At 44.3% G+C, this 14864-nt stretch overlaps 1 protein-coding gene across 7 annotated transcripts in view; it reads left to right on the top strand.

The window, feature by feature from the left end:
• Positions 1-328: 328 nt before the first annotated feature.
• Positions 329-14864, top strand: part of EMB2757 (Transducin/WD40 repeat-like superfamily protein) — a 66743-nt gene continuing 52207 nt past the window's right edge. The window contains exons 1-3 of one of the 7 annotated variants that reach the window (XM_086493858.1): positions 329-653; positions 909-989; positions 1522-1590. In XM_086493858.1, coding sequence (XP_086349984.1) covers positions 547-653; positions 909-989; positions 1522-1590 — 257 coding nt within the window. In that variant the 5' untranslated portion in view covers positions 329-546. The remainder of the gene's footprint in view (positions 654-908; positions 990-1521; positions 1591-14864) is intronic. The other 6 variants (XM_086493856.1, XM_086493855.1, XM_086493852.1 and 3 more) reach the window with 6 other exon arrangements.

Raw genomic sequence — 14864 nt, 5'->3', positions numbered from 1 at the left:
CACATTCCGCCATGCAGAGTGAGAGAGAACTCGCGTTAAAGAAACTTTTCATTTGTGCTTCATTTTTCTTATGCTCTTTTTCTCGCTTCAATCAAAGTTGACATCAACACCATATTCCCATTATACTTTCTTTTCCAAAATTGGTATCACCTACCTCCTCTCAAGGGTAGGCCTTGTGATTTTATCAATTGTTTTGCTTCGGTGCTTACATAAAATTGTACAGGCCTAGCCTCAGCACTAAAGGGCACGGGGCATTTATGGTGGTGGCGGGGGTTCGAGTCTCCGTGCCTGCGCTGGACGCCCATTTTTTACCGCCCTCGATCCTCCTCGAGATCCCCCCTTTCAAACCTGCACCGCCGATCCCATCTCTTTGTACCCGTGCCCTTTAGTGCTGTGGCAGGCCTAGTGTATCACTTTGGAACAATTTCAAGAGAGAGGCATGGCGGCACGAGTGCACGAGTGTGTCGGACGTTTCACTAGACGATGCGTTGAGTGTAAAAGACTTGCGCGAGCAAATTAATCCGTGACTAGTCGTGTGTTGCAGCGATGGTTAGAAGCCAGGGCCGTCCCCCTGATCCCGTTAGTGTTCTACGTGGACACAGAGCTTCAGTCACTGCCCTCGCCTTCCACGATTCCTCATTACTCGTATCTGGGTACACATTTTTTCACTCAAACGAATAGCTTTGGCACTCTTCACATATATGTCTTTGAAGGTACATGTCGTTGCAATTTCCCCACTGATTGTCTAATCGCTCTTACATTCTAGTTCTCTGAGCTTTGGACTTGTAAGAAACGTTCCTTTTTGCACTTGGCTTGCCATTGCCGCATCCATTCTTAACAACAAAACATATAAAAATAGAGAGAGAGAGAGAGGAGAATCTCAAGCTTGTTACTGTGCTCATGGCTAGGCTGTTTAATTGCTCCAGAGATTCAGACGGCGAGCTTAAATTGTGGGACATGGTGAAACGCCGCCCTCACATTTCCGCGAGGTATCTTTGATCATAATTAGGAGAATTGTCCTGAGCTTCTTTTCGCAACAAAGATGTTTTATGCCCAATAGACTTGCATAAGCTTTACTATGCGGAATGTGAGCTAAACCATCACATTCACACAGGGTATTGTAGCATGCACTTATTTAGTTAAGTGTTCCTGAAAAACATTTTTCTCAAAAGAGAAAAAAATTGGGCTATTGAAAATTTACAGGTCTTCCCCAAAATTTTATAGGTTTTTTTGAAAATGGTAACTAAACTGTGGAAAAATGTACGGTTACAAATTTATTTTACAGGTTGAAACTAAAGCCAACAGGTGCATTGTAACTCTTTATAGGTTTCTGTGAACATTTAGTTTCACCCTTTCCATCAACCGATAATTGTACAAGTGTACAAAAATTGAAGCCCTTTATATTTGGAAAGTTTGAACATCCATTGCATATAAGTTTTAAAGTTTTCCTTGTGATTTATGAAGCTGCTTGTAGCAAGCTTTGCTTCAATAAAATGGCTTTGTTTGATGGTGGCTGCACAGGGTCCAAACTCCGGCTTCTGGTGTCATTGGTATTGGTGCTGGTAAAACCTTGGGCAACAAAATTTTGAGGTAACAACTTGATATTTTGAAAAGAGAGAGAGAGAGAGAGAGAGAGAGAGAGAGAGAGAGAGAGAGAGAGAGAGAGAGAGAGAGAGAGAGAGAGAGAGAGTGTCCTAGCAATGCCAAGCATAGAGTTCCCCTACCTGCGTTGCTTGCCGTCTAGAGGCTGTTCGCCCAATGGCGACGCCTTGCTTGCAAGGCCTTTGTAAGGACAATGGTAGGACTAGTGGGGCATGGCCCTAGGCTAAGCATGCGGCTCAGGGGTATCTAGGCTAGGGGCTATATAGAGAGAAGTTGGGAGGAGAAGAGCATGCATTGGTTAAAACTTATATGAGCTTGCATTTCCATGATTGGAGTATTGGGTGCTTGCCCATGCTGCGGGCTCAGTTTATGCTCATAGCCAACATGAAGATGGAGGGAATAGATGTGTACACAGATCTTACACAAAGAGCTAAATACTGCCTTGCTTGAACCATAACCAAAATAGGCTATACTGACAATTACTAATTAGCCTTGCTAAAAGATTTGAACCATAATAGAATGTGAACTTAAACCACATCTAGGTAAAAATAATGAAACATGTTCATTAACATGACATAGCCTTGCTATGTGCGCTATAGGTATGCAAAATTGTAGCCTGAAAAGCTAAACAACCATCTGTCAGTGTTGTTTATAGTACTTGTTACATTAACAAGTCTTACTAAATATTCGACAATGTGGCCATTGAAATTGTTCCCAATACTTGTAAGGTGCAACGGAATAAATGTTGAACTTTGCTCAAGATGAGTGCTCCAAATTGTGCTCAAGGTTTCCTTTTACTTACGGAAGGGAGAGCCTTCCGTTCCTTTAGTGAGAGAGTGCAATGGACACAAACAAAGTGAATGAACACTGTGAATGAAGGTGCATGAGACTGAGAGATAGAGAGAAGAGAATACGATACAAGAGACGTTGTCAAACCCTCCGCCAAGGGCCCCACTCTCTATGGCGAGAGCGGTCACTATTGATTGCACAAATCTCTACAATGCTTGGACTTGCCGACGATGTCGACGACGATGAGGATGACGACGAGACGGGCTGAAATCTGACAATGCTAAGGGCTGAAATGTGCAAATCTTTATCTGCTGAATTCTGACTCTATGTCGATGATGACGATGCGACAACGACGCGCTGAAAACACAGATGCTGAAATCTGCATTTTCCGGGCTGAAATTGTGAACGACGCTGGATCGGACCGTGCGACGAGGATCTACTGCGGGAAGGTGAGATCTGAGAGGTTTGGGGGTTCTTTTGCGGGTTCTTAATGCTGAAAACTGAAAACGCTGATGCTTGTGGGGATTCCGTCGCGAAGATCTACGAAAACGCTGAAGTGTCTTGCAGATGCAAAAACGCTTGGGCTGAAAATGGTCTTGCTGTGGAGAATCTGCTAACTCTGGGAGTCTTCTGCTTCTTGCTGTTGCCAAGCTGTTGCCAATGCAAAAATGCTGGCTGATCTGGTCCAAAAACGCCAACCTTATGCTGTGATGCAAAAACGCTAGGTCTCTTGGGGGTTTTGCCGAGAAGTTGCCGGTTGAGCGTATGCTCTTGCTGCCAGAAAGTGCTAGCGCTAGGTTTGCTTATATACAAACTTAGCAAAATTGCCCTACCTACTTTCGAACAAAAGTCACTTAAAAATAATAAGTGGAAAATGTCAAAAATAGGGAAAATAGGTATATGCACTGTAAAAATACTACTAATGGGATCTGACTGGAATCTGATGGTCATGCCGTGTGCAACCAGAGGATATGCATCTAATCGAAGTGTCTAGACATGCACGGTGTGTGAACAGACTCACAAAAGTGACAGATCACTTCCTATTCTAGACGGACTTGACTGAACCGAACCTTGGTCATGCTGTAGCTTGTCCACGGACACACAGGGTTGGATGTGTCATGTGACAATACCGCATGCTTGAAGTGGAAAAGTAAATCGATTTGATCAGCACATAGGGACTTTGTCGCGACACATAATTAAGAAAAGGGCGTCAGTGTCAGTTCCAAAGACTCATATTGCCAACAAATGGAAGACGTCTCATGTAACGGGCGGGCGCCACATGCCAACGGAAAAGACTGACACACAAGGTGCTTAGTGGCAGAGTTTCGTGTAAAAAAACTGGTGATGTGTCAAAGTGTAAAGAATGGAGCCAACTTACAGATGCCGGCCGAGGGGCCTAAACCCTAAGAAGAACAAGTAACAGAAGAAGAAGTCCTACCAACTTATGGGGACCCCGTCCGATGGGGCCCCAAGTGACAAAAGGATTAAAATAAAGCAGGACCCGCACACACACACAAAAACTGATGACGTGGCAGATTTTCAAAAATTGCGCTGACATGATGACGTTGCCTACTGTACTGGCCGATGACGTGGCAGGCTGTACGGATTTTCGTAAATTACGTTGGCAGCTTTTGGCATTGCTTTTTGGACCAGAAGCTTTTGAGTTTTGAAGGCTTTTCACTACACCCGCTTTTCAAGCCAAGGGCCTTTAAATATGAGGTTAGGGCTCATTCTCTGGCATGCTTCCTGGAGAAGGTGCAGAGTCTGGAGTACTGGCTTGTACTGTGTTGATGCAATATAAAGAAATACCGAAAGGGCGCCAAGGTTTGGGGCCAATTCTCTCTGGGGTGGAATTCCGCCACTCCGTGTCGCGTGTTCTCTCTCTCTCTCTCTCTCTCTCAGTTCAGTTGTTATTGAAGTGCTAAAAGTTTGTTCAGTCCGTTCTTTCCTATTGGCACGTGGTGTCCGTCTTGTGACAGTGGTATCAGAGCATCAGGCGTGTGCTTTTCTGAAAGCATACCGGTTCTACCAAGGAGCAGACAGAGCAAGATTGCACTTCCAAAAGTTCATTGGAAATTTTGGCTTCATGCTCCGACCTCGGACTTGTTAGCCACTACCACCCTTACTTCATCGCGCATCGGGCGCGTTTCCGTCTTCACCGCTCATGTCTTACAAGGCATCAACGGTTAAGATCACTTTCAAGAGAAGGATCCAAGATTTGTTTCGAGCTACTGTTTTTCTCAGAGGCAGTGCCATGCAGATGTTGATAGCTACCAAACAGCATACTTTAAGGACTTGGCAAGCTTTCAAGAAAAACATTTTGTCCGAAGTTATATGGTTTCTGACATCTTCCTTCGGAATGCAACTTCTGGCAGAGTGGGGTATCCTGAAATGCTTATGGAAACCCTAGCAGATTATAACTTGAAGTTTCTCAACATCTCCCAGTAGATGTCTCTGCACGAGCAGATGACCTTGGAGGTCCAGTGCAATTGCTATCTTGGGACTACCATCGCCGCCAAAGAAACACTGTTTGTTCAAGAGCTGATGGACCATGCTGTGCTCGGCCGCGACCTTATGGAAGGAACCTAACCCTAATTTTTGATGCAGGTTTCAAGATGGAAAGTCAGTCGACTTTTCGAGCTCAACTGATGTCGAGATTGCTTTTTAAGTTTGAGTTCTATTTGATCTTGTTTGGTGATTATGTTTTGAATTTGTTTGAAATGGATGGTATCTGTTTTGAACTTATTTTGGTGCCGATTTGAATTGTTTTACTCTGGTTTTAATATTGGTTTCAATGATTGATGATTTTACTCCCGGGTGGAGAAGTGAGAAATACTATTTTGGTATTGTTTGAACCTCGGAACGACGCAGGCCGATGCCTGGGGAGCGTTTTGTTGTATGCTAGAAAACCTTCGAACAACGCAGGCTGATGCTTGGGGAGCGTTTGGTTGTATTCTTGTAAAATAATTGTTGTTGTGACTCCCAGCCCGGACCTAGATGGTTATGCGGGAGGAGTATTAAGAAGTCTGAACAGTGGTTACTCTCAGCACCTTCAAACGATGCAGGCTGCGGTCTGGGGGGCGTTTGGTTGTAAAAGGACTCTATATCTCCCGGCCCGGACCTTTTTAGGTTATGCGGGAGGAGTGATGAGGGAGTCGTTGAATATTTCCCGGCCCGGACCTTGTTAGGTTATGCGGGAGGAGTGTTCATTGGCGGCTTTATGTTTCTATGTCTTGTAACATGCATATGTAAGCATTTGTGTTGCATTGTGATGTGCTAGCTACTGAATATTCCTAATTGGATGAGATTGCCTGGGTGTGTAATTTTTTAGTGCATCAAGACACCTGTGGAAGATCAGTATGGTTTGGGTGTGATGGCTAATTTTACTACGCCGGAATATCAAGAGTTCCGATCTGGACGAAAGGAGAAGCTAACTCCTTGATCAAAAGAGAAGAAAGGAGAAGCTAACTCCTTAATAGAAAGAGCACACTGATTGTCCCTTGGAATGTCCCTCGATTTTTTTTTGAGCTAACTTGAGTTGTTTTGCAGTTATGCTGTAATCGCGGACGATTACTCTCTTTCAAGAAGGGGAGATATAACAAACTGCTGACGTGTCAAATCCTAAAGCATGGAGCCAACTTACAGATGCCACCCGAGGGGCCTAAACCCTAAGAAGAACAAGTAATAGAAGAAGAAGTCCTACCAACTTATGGGGACCCCGTCCGATGGGGCCCCAAGTGACACAAAGGATTAAAAATAAAGCAGGACCCGCACACACACAAAAATTGATGACATGGCAGATTTTCAAAAATTGCACTGACATGATGACGTGGCATGTTGTACGGAATTTTGCGTTTTGCGTTGGTTGATGACGTGGCAGGCTGTACGGATTTTTGTAAATTACACTGATAGCTTTTGGCATTGCTTTTTGGACCAGAAGCTTTTGAGTTTTGAAGGCTTTTCACTATTACTGCTTTTCAGGCCAAAGGCCTTTAAATATGAGGTTAGGGCTCATTCTTTGGCATGCTTCCTGGAGAAGGAACAGAGTCTGGAGTACCTACTTGTACTGTGTTGATGAAATATAAAGAAATACCGAAAGGGGCGCCAAGGTTTGGGGCCAATACTCTCTGGGGTGGAATTCCGCCACTCCGTGTCGCGTGTTGTCTCTCTCTCTCTCTCTCTCAGTTCAGTTATTATTGAAGTGCTAAAAGTTTGTTCAGTCTGTTCTTTACTATTGGCATGTGGTGCCCGTCTTCACCCCAAGACGCAGTGGCCCCAAACGATGGCGCCGCTTTCGGTATTTCTTTATATCACTTCAACAAGGTACAACTCTGGGACTCTGCTCTGCTTCACCTCCCGCTTGAATGCCAGAGGAAGAGCTCAACCCACGTATTTAAAGGCCCTTGGCCTCTCTAAAAGTACATGAAAAGCACCAACTCTAAAAGCATCTGGCCTCCAAAAGCTTAGTGCCAAAACTGTCAAAAAGCTGCCAGCACAAAATGAGGAAATCCGCACAGCTGCCACATCCGCACTGTTAACGCAAAATCCGGAAATCTGCCATGTCAGCACTGTTTGTCTGTGTTTGTCTTTAAAAGTTTAGGCCCCATCGAACGGGAATCTTCAAGTTATTAGAAATCCTAACCCCTTTTTTAAAATACGCCACTCATCAAGACTTTATAAGTTGGTAAAACTTCTTTTGCTACTTCTTCTCTTAGGGTTTAGGTCCCAGGTCCCTAGGCCGGGATCTGCAAGTCGGCTAGGGTTAGGTCTAGGAAACTGTAATCACTTCCAATGGGTGATTGGATGGAACCACAAAGATAATCGCAAACTACAGACTTGGCAACACTTTCAGTACTTCAAAAAAAACAACTGAGATAATAGAGAAATAAAGAATCCACACAAGAACACCTGGAGTGGCGAAGTTCCATCCTTAGACGTATTGGTCCTAGAGACTAGCACCTCTTTTGGTATTTCTTTATTCATTGATTTGCAAAGGATACAACTCCCGTTGGAACCAATCTTCCAGCTCTGCGTCCAGATGCGTGAAAGAATGGTCCTTGGGGCACTTATAGAGAGTACAAGGGACATGCTGTAACAAACTTGGACACCCCAAGTCTAGATTCTACCGCGACACAGTAGAGATTCACTTTAAAACAGCTCACAAAAGACATGGCCCGGCGTAGTTCCGTGCCCAGAGGTATTGGCGCCCCTTTCTGTATTTCTCTTTATAATAATCTGTGTTCAAAGTACAAGAGAGTAGGCAAGCGCTCACTCTCAGACTCTGCGTCCATATGCTCTGAGAAATGAGGCCTAGCCCACTTATTTATTGGTACAAGGGATGCCCAAAAGCAGAGCCCCAAAAGCATTAATTAAAAAGCTTCACTCGAAAGCAATTGTCCCAAAAACTGTCAACAAAATCAGCCAATGCAATTTACGCTGATCCGTACGGAATGCCACGTCAGCCATGTCAACGCAATTTGCGGAAAACTGCCACGCTTGCAATCAATGCAATTTGTGGCGTCCATACAGCTGCCACGTGGACTGTTTGTATAGTCAACATGTCGGCGCAATTTTGGGGTTCTTGCAAGCTGCCACGTCATCAGTTTGTGACATACCCCCCTCTTGAAAGAATTGTAATCGCCCTCGATTACTCCTGCAAAACAGAGAGGCCATACACTGTCTTAGTAGACACTGACTGTTAATACCGACGCACTAGACATGACACATCTAGTACATGTACCAATCGACAGTCACATCACTTGACATTCCAGTTCATAAGTTAATACAACAAATACTGTCAGCCCAGCAATATCCCTGAAACCCAAAGGGACATCAGTGACTCTATATCAAAAATCGGGGCAATGTGTTGACAAAGGAGCGGAGCAACTCCCCTATTGTGCAAGCCCACTGCACTAGATTCACCCATGCTGAAATCGGGGTTCTATCGGAGTAGACTATACTAAACCGAATGCTTCAAGGTAAAGTTTCGAAATCTGAGGAGTATCTGCTAGGTCCTTCTCCACCATCCACTTCGCATCTTTTGTAGGATAGTTCTTGAATTTAACCAAGAACCGCCTAATCGCTTTTTCTTTAATCTTTCTATCCTTATGTGCCAATAATCTGTTATGGAACAAGGATCTCCTTGCTTTCCTCTACTTCGGGTTGCTCATCTGGCTCCCTCATCATCGGGCACATCGCCTTTAAAAGGCTTCAAGAGACTCACATGAAAAGCATTGTGAATTCTCCAAGTATCGGGCAGCTTCAGTCTAAAGGAGACATTATTTATCTTTTCTTTTATCTGGAAAGGTCCATAGTATCTCATGCTAAGCTTTGCAAAAAGCCGCTCCTTTCCCTTTTTCTTTCTTAGATGTGCCTTCTCGAAACGTAAGAGCACCCAATCGTCTTCCTTTAATTTCAAATTGCGAGGGTGTCGATATGCTGTCTTCTTGTGTCTTTCCTGAGATTTCGCTAAAGCCTCCCGGACCTTGGCAAAAGAAGTGTCCAAGTCCCTCGTGTACTGGTCGGCTTCAAAAATCTAATCTTTCGTGCTAAGGAAGGTGGAACCTTTGTAGCACCTTCAATAATCTCAAATGGCGCCTTCTCCATCGAAGAGTGGATCGTGTTATTGTAGGCAAATTCCACCAAGGGCAATTTTTTTCCCATTGAGTCTACTGATCAGAATTGTAAGACTTCAATGAATCCAGTACGATTGAATTTGCAATTTCAGATTACTCATCTGTCTGCGGGTGGAAAGATGACGAGAGCTGCAACCGTGTGCCAATGTTCTCCCAAATAGCCTTCCAAAACGAACTTGTGAATCGGGGATTTCTGTTAGAGACTACTGTCTCAGGCATGCCATGTAATTTGAAAATCTTTGAAATGAACAGTCTCGCTAAATGATCCGGCTTGACTGTTTTCTTCACTGGAACGAAGTGAGCTTGCTTGCTAAATCTGTCGATGACAGTCCAAATGCCATCATGCCCACTCTGTGTCTTCGGGAGATAAAAAATGAAATGCATAGCAATACTTTCCCATGGGCGCGTGGGAATGGGTAAAGGCTGTAACAATCCTTGTGCTTTATGCCTGTCAAACTTGACCTTCTGGCATACCAAGCAACTGCGTACTAAGACGTTCACATCCTTCTTGAATCTCGGCCAAAAGAAGTAACGCTCCATACCTTTCAAGGTGGTGTCAATGCCGTGACCCGTAAAAGGTGGACAATGGCATTCGGTTAAAACCTTTTCCCTCAACGGCTGTGTAGCGTACATCTTTTTCTTCATCAAGTAGCCATCCCGTATGGAATATCCCGCTACTATCTCCCCATTCTGTATTCGAGTGAATACATTAGAAAAATTTAAATCTATGGCGTACTGATCGACCATGTCCTCGAAGCTTCTATGATGAATTGCGGAAATAGCAAAGACTAACGGCTTTCGGGACAAAGCATCTGCCACCAAGTTCTTCTGTCCCTGTACATGGACAAACTGGAAGTGAAACTGTGACAAGATGTTAGCCCACTGCATCTGCTTTTCCGAAAGCTGCTTCTGTGTCAAGAAGTAGCGTAAACTCTGATGATCAGTGAAGACCGTAAAATCGGCTCCGAGTAGGTAATGTCGCCACTGAGTAAGAGCATGGATAACCGCCAGAAGCTCTTTCTCATAAATTGGGTTCAAATCGATCCTGCTGAAACAAGAGGATCCCTATAATCGGTCAAGAATATCATCGATCCTCGGAATCAAAAATCTGTTCTTGATGGTGATTTTATTGAGAGCTCTATAATCAATGCACATTCTCTAAGATCTGTCTTTCTTTACAACCAACAATACCGGAGAGCAGTAGGGTGAAGTACTCGGCTGGATAAGACCCTTTTTCAAGAGGTCTTTCACTTGGTTCATAATCTCTTCATTTTGGGCTCGGCTCACACAGTAAGGTGGCCGGTTTGGTGGTGTGCTTCCAGATATCAGATCAATGGTATGATCCTTAGGACGAGATGGTGGCAACTCGCCTGGCAGGCCCTCAGAAAAGCAATTGGCATGAGTGTGGAGAAAATCTTGGCATTCTTTATCAAGTTCAGACATATTCGTTCTGTGTATATCATGTACCTCTTTCAAATAGATCGAGTAAACAAACAGATTGGATTTCATTAGACCCGGACTTATTAGCCACTCCCACCCTTCATCCATCGCGCATCGGTTACACTCATGTCTTCATTGCTTTGTCTTAAGGGGCATAAGCCATATAGAACCCATGAGGACTACACATGGGTTCTCGTGGAGAATCTAACAGAGAACACCTTTGAGGGGGGTGGCGACGAAAAGTTGATATCCGGTGCGGGAACTGAAGAAAAGAATGAAGAATCACACAAATTTTCGGCGGGGAAGTTTGCTAGAGCGTAGTACAAATGTCAACTGTAGGTTTACACACGTGTGAAAAGGCTGATCAAGTACTCCAGAGACCTGAGATTTGCGAAACACCTGAAGAATTACCCGATTGATGAGATTCACTCGAGATGGCGTGAGGCCATTGATTCTCTTCTCCGGTCGGGAAGAAAGCAACAAGGATAGACGAGTGTAGAAAAGTGTAAACTGTACTCACTGAAAGAGCTGGACAGAGCTCTTGACAAGAAGATGAATTAGAGAATGAAAGTTTGAAGCACTCTTAAAAGAAGAGGATTCGACGGACTTTCCCGGTTATCCGGGCCGGAAGTCGAGTTTTGAGGTGGCAAGGAGATCCAAGAAGCATGCTCGTTTCGAGGATGACTCAGATTTTTCCTCGTCTTCAGAGAGTTTCAACAGCTTGTCGTCCTCTAGTTCCAGAGAGGATGAGAAAAGGTGAAGCGGAGAAAAAGTAAGAAAAGCAGTTTTCTGAAAAAGTCAAGAAGGCATGGAAGGCCATCTAGCAGTTTGGAGGAGGAGAGCTTGTCCTCTTCTAACAGTGAGCAGATGAGCAAGAAGACCAAGGAGTTCAAGGAAGGGGGTTAGGCCATCAGGTTTGAGACGTTTTCAGGCTACCAAGACACCCATCGAGCGCTTGAGTTTGAAGAGCAGTTTGACGTCGCCTTCTCTGGAGGTCGGTCCATAGAACACTCCAAGGTGCGAAGGGCGGCATCTTACTTGAAAGGAGCTGCACAGACATGGTGGTCTACTTTGTTGTTACACAGAGAAGCACCTGTGATGTGGTTAAAATTCAAGAAAGTTTTCACGTCAACTTGGATACCAGACGAATATGAAAGAGATGTCATCACGGCTTGGCATCACTTGAGAATGACTATGAAAGATACATTGGATGACTATTGCCAGAGGTTTTCAAGATACTTAAGACTTATTTGCCAGTATCTTTGTCTCGGAAGATTACTTTGAGGGACCAAATTGAGCGGTTTTGCTGTGGTTTGCCAAAAAAGATTCGAGAGTATTGTCTAAACCAAAAGTCTGACTCTATTCAGAGACTTATGGGACATCCTAAGCAAGGATTTGGAATGCATGCCGGCTCAGTGACTTATCCTATAGACAGGATAGTATGCACCTCATCGGGGCAAGAGTCTTTCAATGAAGAGAATGAATCAGGGGAACGGGATGACAACTCATCACTGGATTCTTGAATAGTAAGAGAATCAAATGGTAGCGCATCGGAGGGTTTCGACAAACCAAGGGAACTAGATGCAAGTTCATGAGAGGATTTCGGAGAAGAAAGGGGATTAGATGATAGTCAATCTCAACGTTCCGGCAATTGAAAGAATGAATCAGGGGAACCGGATGACAACTCATGACAGGATTCTGGAACAATAAGAGAATCAAATGGTAGCGCGTCGGAGGGTTCCGACGAACTAAGGGGACCGGATGCAATTTCATGAGAGGATTTTGGAGAAGAAAGGGGATCAGATGACAGTGCATCTCAAGGTTCCAGCAATTGAGACTGACGTGCCAATGGACATGGAAGGCTAGCGAGGCTACCCACAGGTCCCAGGGCACAAGCAAAGAAAGGAAAGGAAATCAGCTGGTAGATCAAAGAATTCCACAGATTGAGATTGAGGTGCCAAGGACAAGGAGGCCAGTAGGGCTACCAACAGGTCAATGGGCACAAGAAAAGAATAGAAAAGTGAGCTAGGTCCACCATATAATTTGGTCAAGGGTACTTTTTGGCCCTTGATGCAAAGTGGATGGAGGAAGAGAACCTTGCAAATTCTCTTCAGAGAGAGCTATACCTTGAATCTTTTGGGCTATTAGCAGTGTCTATGCCAAAAGTTACCGATGAATCAACAAGCTTGAATCTGGTGCGGTGCGGAATGCACAAGAGGGGAGCCACACCACTCCTTTGTCATAGATTGCCTAGTTTGAATAAAGTTACTAATTTCTCTTTGAGATTTTTTTTTTCTTTTTCCGAGAAAAAGATCCTTTTATTAGTTACTGAAACTGCCCATGGGGCTACAACCACCTTTGCAAGAGAGGGCTACAACAAACATAAGGGGGGAGACTCTCCCAATGATAAACAACATATGTACAATGAGGCTAAATCAAGAGATGGGAGGAGGGAAAGGCCACACAGGTGGGCGGTAGTGCCATCTTAGCACACCCTGAACCATGGTGAAGAAAGGCCCAGGGCGCCAAAGTCGAAGGAAAGCCTCTCTACGCTCCCATATTCTCTTTGAGATTTTAGGGTATCGACTGGCTGATAGTTTTTGCGGAATGACTTTATGAATTGTGTGCACTGAATTGGAAATTTCCTTGATTGAATTGAAAACATATGCTCTTTCATGTGTGTATTGTTAGAGATATGAAAAGAAAGATGAAATGTTTGCAACATTTTATCTGATTGGAACTTAGTGCATCTAGACATCTGTTAGAGATCGGTGAGATCTAGATGTGATGGCTAAGTGAATGAAGAATGAATGTGATTTGAACTTTGAACTTGCTGCATCTCAACATCTATTAGAGATTGAGATCGGTTAGATTTGGATGTGATGCCTAAGTGAATGAAATTCTAGTGCATCAAGATGTCTATCTGGATGAGATGACTGGATACTGTTGCAAGTGCATCAAGAGTTTCGGAAGGATGAGATGGCTACATAGTGATCTAGATGCATCAAGAGTTCTGGACGGAATGAGATGGTTAGATTGAATGATTGAAACACGAGTGTTCAATGTGAATAAAGTGTGTGATTTGTGAACTACATGTTATGTGGATGTATAGTCTTGTGGGGATGGTCACAAGCATGCTTCGCTTGATTGAAATGTGAAATGCACTGGCCCCAAAGGTTGGGGCCCCTTTCGGTATTTCTTATAATTGACACTGCAAAGTGACGGTCCTCTGCTCTCAGACTCTGCGTCCAGATGCTTTGCAGAGTGAAGCCCCAGGGGCTCTTATAAAAAATACAAGAGATGTCCAAAAGTAGAGTCCCAAAAGCATTATTCACCCAAAAGCATTTGATCCCAAAAGCTAGCGCTAAAGGTGCCATCTCATCAGCCGTGAGCCTACCACGTGGCACCAGCAACGCAAAATGTGAAAATCCGTACAAGTGCCTCGTCAGCATGCCAACCTGATTTACAAAAATCTCTCCTAGAGTCCAAGCTTCTGTCTTTTAGGGTTTTGGGCCCCATGGCCGGTGTTTCATAAGTTCTTCAAGTTGGTCGGTTCAATTTCTGTTGTCCACTCAACCATTTCTCTTGTAGTTGGTCATGCCACATCATCACTTTGTGACAATTGATTCCCTTGCCTTCTCATGAGGGGTGGTGGGGTTTTTTTGCCCCTTTTGGCCGGCTGATCATTGCTTGTCATGGGACTCTTGCTTTTGACGTTGCTCAGATTGGTCATTATGGACATTTCTAACGGCTCATCTTTCAGGGTGTGTTGCCACTTCATTAGCGTTTCGATGTTCAATGGCAGCCTATTTGAAGAGTGGGTTCCCTTGGCAGCCTCTTGTTTTTGATGTTGCTCAGACTGGTCATCATGGACATTGCTGACGGCTCATCTTTCAGGGTATGTTACCACTTCATTAGCGTTTCGATGTTCACTAGCAGCCTATTTGAAGAGTGGGTTCCCTTGGCAAGCACTCATTTGTTGATTCGATTTTCCCCACAGAGGAGGTTGCTCTCTAGATATTGTGGATTTGGGATGGAGCCCCCTTGACGGAGTTGGTCTGGCAGTGGCCTTCTGAGCAGACTAATGGGGAGCCAGTCTGCTTTGAGTACACTGTTTTTTGCATTGGACGGAAGATCCTTTCTAAGGGTGCATAACTCTCCACATTGTCCACACCAGTCAAGGCACTGGTCTCGGCAACACATTCTCGTGCTTTTCAGTTACAGTTTAGGTTGTGCATTTGGAGCCTCTGATTTAGCTGTTGGATATGTTACTTCATATGGATGCTTGCACATGTTGGACTCCATGCTGGCACTTGTGTTGCATGTATGGGCCACGAGCGGACATGCAGTGATGTACTACACAATAAGAGTCCCTATGCCATTGCTTTTGGATATGTC

Source organism: Adiantum capillus-veneris, chromosome 21 (assembly GCF_014529385.1).
Source record: "Adiantum capillus-veneris isolate H3 chromosome 21, ASM1452938v2, whole genome shotgun sequence".
Classification (NCBI taxonomy): Eukaryota; Viridiplantae; Streptophyta; class Polypodiopsida; order Polypodiales; family Pteridaceae; genus Adiantum; species Adiantum capillus-veneris.
Note: the sequence above shows the minus strand (reverse complement) of the source record. Positions and strands in the feature narration are given on the sequence as shown.